The sequence below is a fragment of the Botrytis deweyae genome, assembly GCF_014898535.1.
Source record: "Botrytis deweyae strain B1 chromosome Unknown BDEW_060, whole genome shotgun sequence".
Classification (NCBI taxonomy): Eukaryota; Fungi; Ascomycota; class Leotiomycetes; order Helotiales; family Sclerotiniaceae; genus Botrytis; species Botrytis deweyae.
The window spans coordinates 136290-147642 of record NW_024066267.1 but is presented as its reverse complement, the minus strand read 5'-3'; the positions used below and the strand labels follow the sequence as shown (position 1 = coordinate 147642).

General features: G+C 42.3%; 3 protein-coding genes across 3 annotated transcripts; 2 read left to right on the top strand and 1 right to left on the bottom strand.

Annotated features, from left to right (window-relative positions):
- Positions 1–2947: 2947 nt before the first annotated feature.
- Positions 2948–5698, top strand: EAE98_012194 (uncharacterized protein; the record flags this gene model as incomplete). Its single annotated transcript, XM_038959819.1, has 3 exons — positions 2948–3113; positions 3166–3270; positions 3324–5698. 3 exons carry the CDS (start codon positions 2948–2950, stop codon positions 5696–5698), a joined length of 2646 nt encoding a protein of 881 aa, XP_038803854.1.
- An 89-nt stretch (positions 5699–5787) lies between these two features.
- EAE98_012193 (uncharacterized protein) lies at positions 5788–6180 on the top strand (the record flags this gene model as incomplete). The annotated part of the gene is made up of 1 exon (XM_038959818.1): positions 5788–6180. One exon carries the CDS (start codon positions 5788–5790, stop codon positions 6178–6180), a length of 393 nt encoding a protein of 130 aa, XP_038803853.1.
- Positions 6181–9553: 3373 nt separating this feature from the next.
- On the bottom strand, positions 9554–9892 carry EAE98_012192 (uncharacterized protein; the record flags this gene model as incomplete). Its single annotated transcript, XM_038959817.1, has 1 exon — positions 9554–9892. The coding sequence occupies one exon, from the start codon at positions 9890–9892 to the stop codon at positions 9554–9556; it is 339 nt and encodes a 112-aa protein (XP_038803852.1).
- Positions 9893–11353: the final 1461 nt, after the last annotated feature.

Sequence of the window (11353 nt, the reverse complement as noted above, 5' to 3'; positions counted from 1 at the left end):
ACATTATGTTAATTAGCCAGTCCACTTTATGTCGAGGGCATTGTGAGAGTGGACTATATAATGACAAAAGAGTCTTACCGGAGTCACGGATCTGGTGGTGCGGTAAAAGACTCGCATAGGCCACCAAATGAGAGAAACATGCAAATCAACAGCTGAATCGTGGATTCAATCACGAATTTGGAGAGATGATCTTGGATTTAATAGAAAGAGAACCATGCCAGTTAAATCGGTAATGCAATGTCCAATAGTCAAAACGTGATAGAGAAGTTAGTATGCCTAAAGATGAAACAAGCTTAGATTGGATGCAGCGAGAATTACCACGCTTCAAGCCCTCAGCAACTGACAATTCGTGCTATTAGTCTATATAGATAGATGTTAGACATAGATCGTCTCCATGTGGTGAAGAAAAGCTAAAACGTATACGAGATCCTATGGTGACCTAACCATGGTGCCAAAATCTTAACTCCAAGGTTCAAGTAGGTGCTATCAAGCTTAATCTATTCTTCTGTGGAGTCACAGCCGGCTTGAATTCTTCTAGTTTCATGGTCTTTGGCTCAATATTTCGACTCAATGTCTGGCAGTAACCAGGTATCCGACAGTACCATTAATGTAATAGGCCCTTAATCAAGATATGCCCTCAAAAACGCTCTTATGATAAGATTGATCTTTAGCTGAATGTTTGTAGATTGAAATGAATCTATCAAAGCCAACGGCTCATTTTTGATTGTATGTTTGAATTTCTTTGCTTGCCTGAGGTAAAGTGTCGGATGTCCATTCGTAGCTCTCAGTGTGGGGTTCATTATCAAAGCTAGGTAGGTACTTGCACGAACACTTGGAGGTAGGGAAGCTGATTGGGGCTTTGGACGAAAGGGATTCTGTCTATCAATGGAGCCAAAATTTCTGGAATCTCTTATTTGGCTACCTAATCAAGGCTCATGCACCTAAGTTCAGATTGCTATAGATGACAGGCAGTAGTTACATGATCACATGTCACAGAACTTAAAGTATCCATGGATGTTTGAACAAGGCTCTGAAGAGAATACTCACATCCTTACGGATTTAAAAGTTAAAATGATCAATAATACTCGGTCTGAGTAGCTTGTGCCATTGAAATTGCTAATGCTACCTAGTGAATGCTAGTGACAATAGTCAAACTATTTGCACGAGCCAGTACATTTCAAAGGATTGAATTAATTAAGTTTAAAGATGTAATCATAACGGCGATTATCAAAATTGGAACCCGAATCTGACTTCCAGAAGAGCGGGGGACAAAGCGACATAGGTAGTTAATGATGATATTGATAATGATGTCAGGAATACCTGGGTAGTTGGCGAAATATTGTTTTGAAAGCACGCACACTTAAATCATTAGAATAATTTGAATCTTGATAAGAGCTATAGACTACCTACGAATCACTACTCAAAGACCGTTGGATTTTCATAGTACAGCGCGAAAAAAGGAATAACCCCCAAAAGCGGCCTCACTTTGGACATCTCCAAATCTGTGCATTGAAAGATCGAGAGATTCAACACTTTTTCGGCTTCTGCAGTCATTCATCGGCATTCACTAGATACCGAGGTAGCTAATCACAAATACCTAGGTAGTTCTTTTCAAGATGAAAGTTTCTTGATTTGTCACCTGAATATTGTCATTTTTCCAAGGAACAATTATAACCTTGGAACATCTGACTGCCGAGGTGTGCTCTCGCACCTGAAGAAATTCACCCTCAATTAATGACAAACTAGTATTGCCTTATCATCTGCGTTGGAATTGCTGTACGGCGAGAGGAAGCGTGATAAAGGGACATGAATTTGTTGAGTCTAAAGATGTATGAGGCTGTAGTGCCATAAATATAAGCAGTTTCTACCCTTATGGATGGACATGAAAGATGCAGACAGAATAGACCAACAGAGACCAGATTCAGTCGAAACAAAGAGACATATATGTCGGTTTGGTCGGCATCAACCTAACTCTCTTTACTTCCAAGCGAAACACGACGGATAAAGTCAATGTTACTACATGTCATATATATACACTTCCAGAAATTGTTTCCCTGCTATCAATCTGCTGGTGGTTAATTTAAATAGGTCGCATCTATTCGACTTTGATATCATTTCTAGTAGCATAGAATTGTGGGTCAAAAGATCTAGCAAACTTGGAACATTAAGCGAGTGTCCTACTAGACATTCGTCTAATCTCGCAAGATCATATGATGAATACAAACATAGAATGCACTGTCATCCGAAGCTCGCGATCTAAGTCCTTTTTATTTTCCTCTCCAAAAGTGAAATGAGTCAAGGCTGCCGTAATTGTAAGTGTTGTCATGGAAATGAGGTTGTCTGAGCCCCACATTGAAAAACATTCACCACGCGACGATGTCAATTAGATGAGCAAGTTTCTCCATTCACAGCCTTTCTAATTATACCTAGGTACCGTGATAAACCGTCAGTAACCCGTAATAATTCACCTACAATCTCACTAGCGCGCACAATCAAGATTGGAAATATACATTTAAGGATCTGCAAATTTCGACCTCTTCAACAACCCCACCACTCTTCCAACTGTACGAAACACGACCAAAACTTTCATATTCTCCAAAACTCTTTACACAAAGACCAAAACAATCTTTTTGCAAGTTATTGAAACTATTAAATCTTCAGAAACTTCATCAACAGAACAACAGAACGCCGTTACACGTAAGTCTCTCGATCTATCAACGGCCACAAATCATTCGTCGTGCGCTTTGCTAATTAATTCCATCAACAGAGAAACTTTACCAAGCACAAAGACTTTCAAACTTTCAACCTTTCAACCTTTACGGCTTTCATCTTCTTTACAGATACCCAAATATTCCAAGTTGAAGATCCAAGTGTAATTCTTCCAATCTCTCTTCGGCGCCCAAATGTTCTGCACCATTAGCTAACTGGTTCCACACACAGTCTCAAAATGTCCAAGAACAGCCTCGACAACCTCGCTCCAAGCGTCAAGCCAACTCTTTTCAATCCACGTAAGGGAAAGGCTCCACAACAGCCATTTACCCAAAGATCAGATTCCAATGAGGGAGCAGCTCAACCATCCGTTGACACGGAGATGGGAGACACCCTCGGCCCGGGTATGACATTCTATCTCAAACTTTCTACGTGAATTGCACTAATAAATTGCAGAGCCTGGTGTACTCGACCCTCAGCATGGTAGTGAAGGAGTTGTACCAGCTCAACCAGCGGAGAAGAAAGAAGCGGTGATCTTCGGCGCCGGAATGTACGGAACAGGTATGATATCTGGTACTTGAATCCTTTATGTGAGCTGTACTAATGGATTCCAGTCTCTGCAGATGGTAACCATAAGTTCCAGTCCTCCAAGATATTTGGAATTTCGTCCAATGGCGGCAAAAACGTCGAAGTAGACGCGCTTAAGCTTGAGCTCGGAGCTGTCAGGGATGAATTGAAAACCTATAAAAAGGATGTTAAGAAACAATTCGGCGCACTTGACATGGAAATCGTCGACCTCAAAACCGAAAACCGTCAATTAGAAAATAAGTGTATGGACAAAGGCATGCAGATCGATGAGCTTCTTGGTATAGGATCATCAGCAGATTGGAGGGATACAGCGTCTGAGAATGCCGCTGCGAGCAACTCCATTATCGAACGTCTGCGAAATGAGCAGGCTACATTGGCCAAGTACAATGGTCGAATTATTCGAGAAAAAGAGAACCTAGAGAAGAAAGTTGATGAACTTGAGGAGAAAATCAATGGTCTGGAGAGCGAAGATCAATTCAAGGGGCACAAGTTACAAGCTGCACAAGATGTGTTGGAAGCTGCGAGGACTTGTCACCAGATCGAGATGGACCAATTACGAACAAAAAACAACGAACTCAGCAACGCTCTTGAGGGACGTGAGAATGAGTGCAGGGAGTTGTACGTTCAGGTCAACGGACTAAAGGACACGGTGGCACGACTAAGGCAGGACATTGCCGATACCAAAGCACTGGACCTTTCTGATTTTATAATTGAGGAAGCCTACAAGGAGAGAGACGAAGCCAGAAGGGAAATTGATGAGGCTCGAGCACAGGGCATCACGAAGGAAAGAATTCAGTCACTCACCAATGAGCGGGACGAACTTGTGCAACAGCTGAACCTTACCAGACAAGAGCTCAATGATTCCGTGCAAAAAGAAAGCGATGCGCAGGTAAACCTTGCCTCCGTAATGGCGGAGGTCGAGAAAATGAGGCCAGAATTCCAGCGTGTTTCCGAAAGATCTGCCACCGTTGATGGTCTGAATCAAGCCATTCACGAACTCCAGGCAGAGCTTAACACAGCCAAGAATGACCTCAACAATGCCAATGCTGAACGCTCGCAAGCTATCGAAGCCAAAGAAAAGGCCACATTCGCTGCTAACCAAGCTTTATTCAAATTCAGTTCCACCAATTCTGCCAGTGTGATCCAACAGCTTCGCACATCAATCGAAAAGCATGAATCCGAGAAGACCATGCATCAAATGAAGATCAATACGCTTGAGGCTGAGATCACCAGCTCTGCCAATACGATCCAACAGCATCGCACATCAGTCGAAAATCTTGAATCCGAGAAGACCATGCAACAAACTAGGATCAACGCCCTTGAGGCTGATATCATCAAGATCCACAAAGACTACGAAAAAAACATGCTCGCTGTTCGACGAGGCCACCAACACATCGTCGAGAAGAAGGATGCGGAGATTGATGGTCACCATCATAGGCTGTCTTTGGTACAAAGACAAAAAGAGGAAATGGTCAAGGAGAATGATGAGATGATTCAGCAACTCAAAGCTGAAGTTTCTGCTGGTGAAGCTTCTGTCCAGAAACTTGTCTTGGAAACCAAACAATCTGCTAGTGTTTCTGAGTTGGAAAAGAACCAGATCAGAGGTGAACTTGTTGTTGCCAAAAACTCAGTCCTGGAAGTCCAATCTTCCAACAAACTAATTCGGGGAGGTCTCATCAAGCTTCAAACAGATATTGAATCGGCGAAGAATCTCATCGTGAAGACCGACACGAAGGCAAAGTTGGCAGAGAAAAAGTTAGCGGAGACAGTAAAGCTGCTTGTCAAAGAGCAAACTGCTCACAAAGAGTCGAAGAAACATCATGCTGTTGCTCTCAACGCTCATTTGGGCATGGGTAAAACTGCGATGCTCAAGGACTATTTTACTAAAAAGGCATCCTCAAATGCAACTGATCAAGACGACCTTTTTGAGGTAGAAGAGGAATTGGTAACTCCAGTCCGTACACGTACTATCGTACGTGACGCACCATCCAGACCCTCTTCATTTGTACCAGACGCGTCTGAAATTGCGCTCATGAAGGCGACCGCTCGAGCTGGGCTCGAAAACGCTAGAGCCGATGCCAAAGCCGAATTCACTGAAGATGTTAAGACCGAACTCCGAAAGGAATTGGCTGAGAGCATCAAGGTTGAACTCAGAGAAGAATTGGTTGAAAGCACCAAGGTCGAGCTCAGAGAAGAATTGGCTGAAAGCGTCAAGGCCGAAATTGAGGACGCACTTTTAACATCTTCCACAATTCTCGGTCAAGATGTTCAAACTACCCAGGAGTTGCCTTGGCTTTTGAGGGACAAGAGAACCGCCTCAATCTTGCGGGTATTGTCACATTCGATCCTGCAACTCCAACATTTGTACACGGGACCGCTAACCGTGATGGATCAGCCATGAATGGCGCATTACTTGATGAACAAACTCCAATCCCAGTGATTGTTAGGAAGGGAAAACCACTTTCTAGGTTTAAGGTTTACTCTTGGTCAATGGTTGTCCTCATGCTTTTGTTGACCCCTTTTCTTGTTGGCTACCTTGGAGGCCCTGCCATCTCCTCTGCCCCAGGGGTCGTCCAATTAATTGATGCACCGAGACCGGCAATTATCCCAGTTGCCACAATAAACGCATCTCATTTTGCGACGCGCACGACATCTCGATTAGCGGTGATACCAGCAACGGCTTCAGCTTTTGTACAAATCCCTCAGGTCACAACAGTTGCTGTTCTTCCTGAATATGATTATTACCTGACCCCGATTTTATACCGAAGTGGAATTTTCCACTTACACCGATTCGTCGTCAAGGTCAAGTCAGTCGTTGCTACCTGGGAAGCTCTTAAGACTTCTTTTGAACGTGTTGCCAGTTTTTTTTCCGGCAAGCATTAAATCTCAAGAGATTTCGACAAGTCCTTACTGTACCATACTTGCTTCAAGCTTATGGGCCGTCAGAGAAGTCTAATTTTCTGTATTATATGTTGCTCTGTTTTCCTCTTCTTCGGGCTTGATTGTATTCTTTGCGAGGGCGGCGACCCTTCCAAGTGGTCCTACCAACACTTCGAGTGACCCCAATCTAACGTTCTCCAAACAACTCAATGTTATGGGAATCATCTAATCATGAATACTTCACATCGGATTTGCAAAGAATTTTATGAAGAAGGCGGACGCGTCTTCAATAATGAGTTCTTTGTAGGTTATCTTTGCGAAGATTTTCATGACGGACCCTCCTGCTTCTAAATTTCAACGAGGAATCATTCTCACAACTTCTGTACACTGACAATTTTTTTCGATTTCCAGTTCTTTTCTTCCAGCACCTCAACACCGGCATTTGCACGACTACGCACCATGATTGGGATGAACTGAACCAGGTTTTACTCATCCCCTTAGGCAAGGGATAGTTTGACAGGTTTTGTTCTCCTTTCTTAAGGTCTATGATGAGAGGAAATGTGAAAGATGGATGCTTCCTTTGGCGAGGCTGCACTCATTCTGACATACCACTTTCTATCAAAAACTTTATCATGCGGAGGCAACATAGCATTTCATGCTTTCTTAGGCAATGATCTAATCTCGTGTGTATCGCAATCTTCAAATTAACAGAAACTATAGGAGAAGAAACCTGGAAGGTAGATATTTCCTTTGGCGAGGACTTATTTTCATACACGGGTTTTTTCTCCTATCAGCATCAATGAAAGCGGCGGCGGAATTGCAACGAGATGTTCCCTTAGGCAAGGAGCTACTCTTATGCAATGATCTAACCTGGAATGCTTATAACTTTATGGTGAAATAGAGGAATGAAGGAAAGAATCACTGGATGGGTCGAAATTTTGCAGAAATGATTGCTCTCGAGCTGGAGTTCTCCAATGGTTACTGAAATTGGTGGACGGCATTGTGGTGGAGTTATGGCGATGAAATTACTCGGAAAATGGGAAGGGCTTTGCGGTTTTGAAAGGGTTTTGAGATGGGGTGACTGAGAGGATAAATGGATGGATTTGATGTTAATGGGTCAAAAATGGTGTAAGTCCTGGCAGGAAGCAATGGCTCTGCAGGTACTGGAGGATTTATTCGAAATTCGAATGTTTTTTCTGGTCTAGCTTTTCGCAGATATTGGAGTTTCCGTATCTTGTTTGCAGCTGGGTTTCTTTGGTATGGTGTTAAAGTACTTGGGTTTTTCGGCAGTCTTGAAAGATGATGTAGGATCACGATCTTGATAACACCTTAGAGTTGAAGCTGCTGTCGCAGGACTCTAATGAAAAAAACCTCAAATACTTCGAAATTAACTTGTTGATCGTGACATGGTTCTGTTTTGGTGAAATTGAAATGAACGAGATATACGTAATGCAGTGATGCTTGTAGTGTTCCATGCTCGTCGATAAAAACGATGGTGCGACCATCTTCGTTGGCTCATCAGGGTCTGTTTGTGAAGGTAAGGTTAATGATCAATGAGTGCCCTGTTGTTCAATATCAAATAAGTAACTCGATCCGAGTGTCGTTCTTATTCAACAAGACTGGTGAGATAAAGAGCAAGTTGCACTCTTATCATAAGAGCATCCTATCCTCACTCTATATCTACTTCTTAGTAGGTGGGGTGGGCTGGTGGCCCTCAAATATGACATAATTACCGGGAATGTGAATTTTGCGAGCCGAAATTTAGCCTTGGTGGTCTTCCCTTCCCTTCCCTTCCCTTCCCCTCTCGATTTCCTCTCCATCTCCATCTCCATCTCGACCTTGACCTTTCTTCAATCAAACTCCGTCGGAATAGAGATACTTTCCAAGATCTCAAAGTTATGGGTTTATATGGCTTTGCTTACGAAGAGCATGGTATGGTATCTTCAGATCGGTAGAATTGACTCTCACCTTTACCCCACAAATTCCCAAGAACCAGAATACATGACCTTATACAAGCGGATGCATCATTCGAAAGAGGTGCTTTTACATATAAAGACAGCGTTACCGCGCATCAACGAAACAGAATCCCTCAGTCTTTTCACCCAAATTACAGGATTGCCATTGATATGTCACAGCATTCGCTTCATTGGCAAGATTGCAATCTTCATGGCCAAAATATTTGCCCATCATGCCGACTTACCTGTGCTTCTTCAGAGTGTAGAATTTAAGCCCATGACACCAAGTGATCAATCGCTGGTCCTTTCTCTTATATGCAATGTTGTTATTGTGAGTGCTGAACAAAGTCATCTACTGATTTTTGATGAGCTTCCCAAACGATTGGCCGCTTTTGAGTGTTTGCATCACTGCACAATGCTCTATGGATGCAAAAGTTGGTTAAGCAAGCGAAAGAGCAGTAAACTCGTGACAGAGTGGATATTCACAGCACGGAAAACATCTACTAATTCACATCAAATTCAAGCATTCAATGCCACCCTTTGAATTTGCCTAGGGACTTGACATTCGAGATAGCTCGGGGACCTGGTTCGTCATGGGTATTATCTTCAAAGATGAGGGAGTTATTGCGGATTAAGGAAGAGAGAAAAAGGTTGACAGAATCCTAATAGCTGGAAGGAATTTTTACATACCACGAATGAACACCTGTCCTGAAAATAAGGAAACACGAATTTCAAAAAGGAGTTTGAAGAACCGGTATATGACTCATGTGGAATTTATCTGGAGATCATTTGCTACTTTTTTATGAGGTGGACTACATCTAGTGATTTCAATACATCACAAGATTTCAATGTTCTATATGATCTCAAAGTCCCAGGTGCTTTCAATACCTCGTGTGGTTTCAGTATCTCCAACTGCTTCAACTCCTTCAAGGTTTTCAATACATCACAAGATGTCAATGTTTTCAGTGGTTTTGATATCTATAAAGGTTTCAATACTTCACACAGGTTCGATTCTACCAATGGTTTTATTGTCCCTAATGGTTGCAATGTTCCAAATGACTTGGATGTTTCAAAAGGTTGAATTGGTCCACGTGGAAAGACGCCTGCGTGTATCTGGCTAAAATACAGTAATATCCATCTCATAGCTAAAGGAGTGCTTAATAACGAAAAATAAAAAAGTCAATGGTAAGTGCATTCCAACATTTGGTTCATAGTCAAGTGATGACTTTTCACTCGTTCATAGCGCTTTATACTCATTCACATCCCACTGTATGCCACTTTGATATCCCGTCAATTGAAGAAAATAACTTTACCTAAAGAGTGTAAGAAATAAAAGATCCGATCCAAGATTTGTCCAGCATATATCATTTTCGTCCCTTTTATCTTCCTTCACGATTCAACCCCTTTCGCTCCATCTGACTTCAAAACAACAGGAAACCTCTTTCAACAATCCTTCTCAAGTCCTTCAAATGCTTTCCTTTGTCCGTCGCTGCATCACCATAGACTGAGGTGGATGCTCTAGGAGAGGTCGCTGTGCTTGTTGTCTCAACAGAGCAGGCAAAAATGCCACTTTCCACGTTAATGACAGTAGAAGTACAAAGGCCAATTGCTGCGACGCCACTAATGAAACCAGCATTGCATGATTTACCGAGGTCGGCCTTTACACAGGTTTGAACGAGGCTTGCTCTACTTCTAGTGGTGGTTGGAGCGGCTGTCGCAAGAGTGAGGAGAGGGACGAGGGTAAGGATTGAGAATTGCATTGTGTCTTTTGGTGATCTCGTGTTAGATTCTGAATGTATAGGTATGAAGAAAACTTTCGGAAACAGTAAAATAATTGCCTGGGAATATCAGTAAACATTCATGAAAGTAAATAAGGAATGAAAGCTTCTTACACTGCAAATGTAATATGAGAACTAGAATAAAACTCAAGGTCTGTAGAATGTAAAGGAATGAATCGTGGGGTTCTTGCCGCCATACGCTAAGTAAATAACTTGTAGAGAACGGGACATGAAATAACTTTATAATGCTGAGTGCCGGATCTTCGAAAGGACCTCAATATGTAGTGCCTTATCATCTCAAATCAATATATTCTGCTACCTACCGAATTGAAGTTGTCTCCGGAAAATCCTTACCTACCAGGGTGGTTTTTGCCCTGTCGCTAACCCCTGCGGCTTACTTCCATCCAGGCTTTAGCACTCTTTTCAATCACCCCCACGATATTTTTGCCCAATCGTAATTCAAGCACATGTACGGTTTGTATGCGGGATAATCTTGAAGGTCCAAGGGGAAATTGTGACCAGTAAAATCGCTAGATGCAGTGACTTGAGGTATGTTGTCCGAAATAATTCTCGGACGACATATATACATGAAACAACAAAAGAACGGCAAAATCGAACCGATAAGAATATGACTTTATCCAGAACCCTATACTCCAATGAATACCCATGATTTGATAAGTACATGCTTGTTAAGTTTCGTCCCTGACAGATCTTCAGATTGCGCCAGATTGTGGAGATGTTTGGACCTTTTGAGCATTTTTTTGTAGTAGTAGTGATCTTAGCAATTTTTGCCGAGGAACTTCACATGTTACACGACTGACCGACACCACAGCTCGAAACCCCAACGGACCTCCATGAAAACCCAATTCATCTAGATCAACAAGCATAGTTCGAGGTTTGTCAGGATAAATAATCTCCACCACACGGCAATTCAGATTAACGCGCGTCATTTTAAGAGTGTGGGGGATATTGATACTTCAATTAGATGTCCATCTCTATGACCTGATCTCGATTCTTGCGTATCTGAGCTGCCCATTAAGAATCAAGAAAAGTTTACCAAACTGACAAACTTAGTTGGCGCTTGAGTCTTGAATTCTGTAAAATAAAATAAAATTTGTGTTTGCAAGCCGGAAGCGTGGTGCATTTTCTTTATAGGGTTACATTCATCAATGCTAACTATTCCTATCCACTTGTTATCTAATCCTCAACGATTGATCTTCATTAGCGTATCAATGACGTTTTGAATGATTTGTATCGAGGAATTGAAACATGAGTCAGGCTGACGATGCAGAAGAGACTGGAGGATCCTTTTCCCGCAAGATCAGGCAATCAAAGTGCTTGTCCCTCGCTTCATTAAGCGAGCAGAAGAACTGTAGACATGTTGCCCAACAACAGATATAGAGAGGATACTCAACGATATCGCAAACTCTCTTGGAAGCAAAA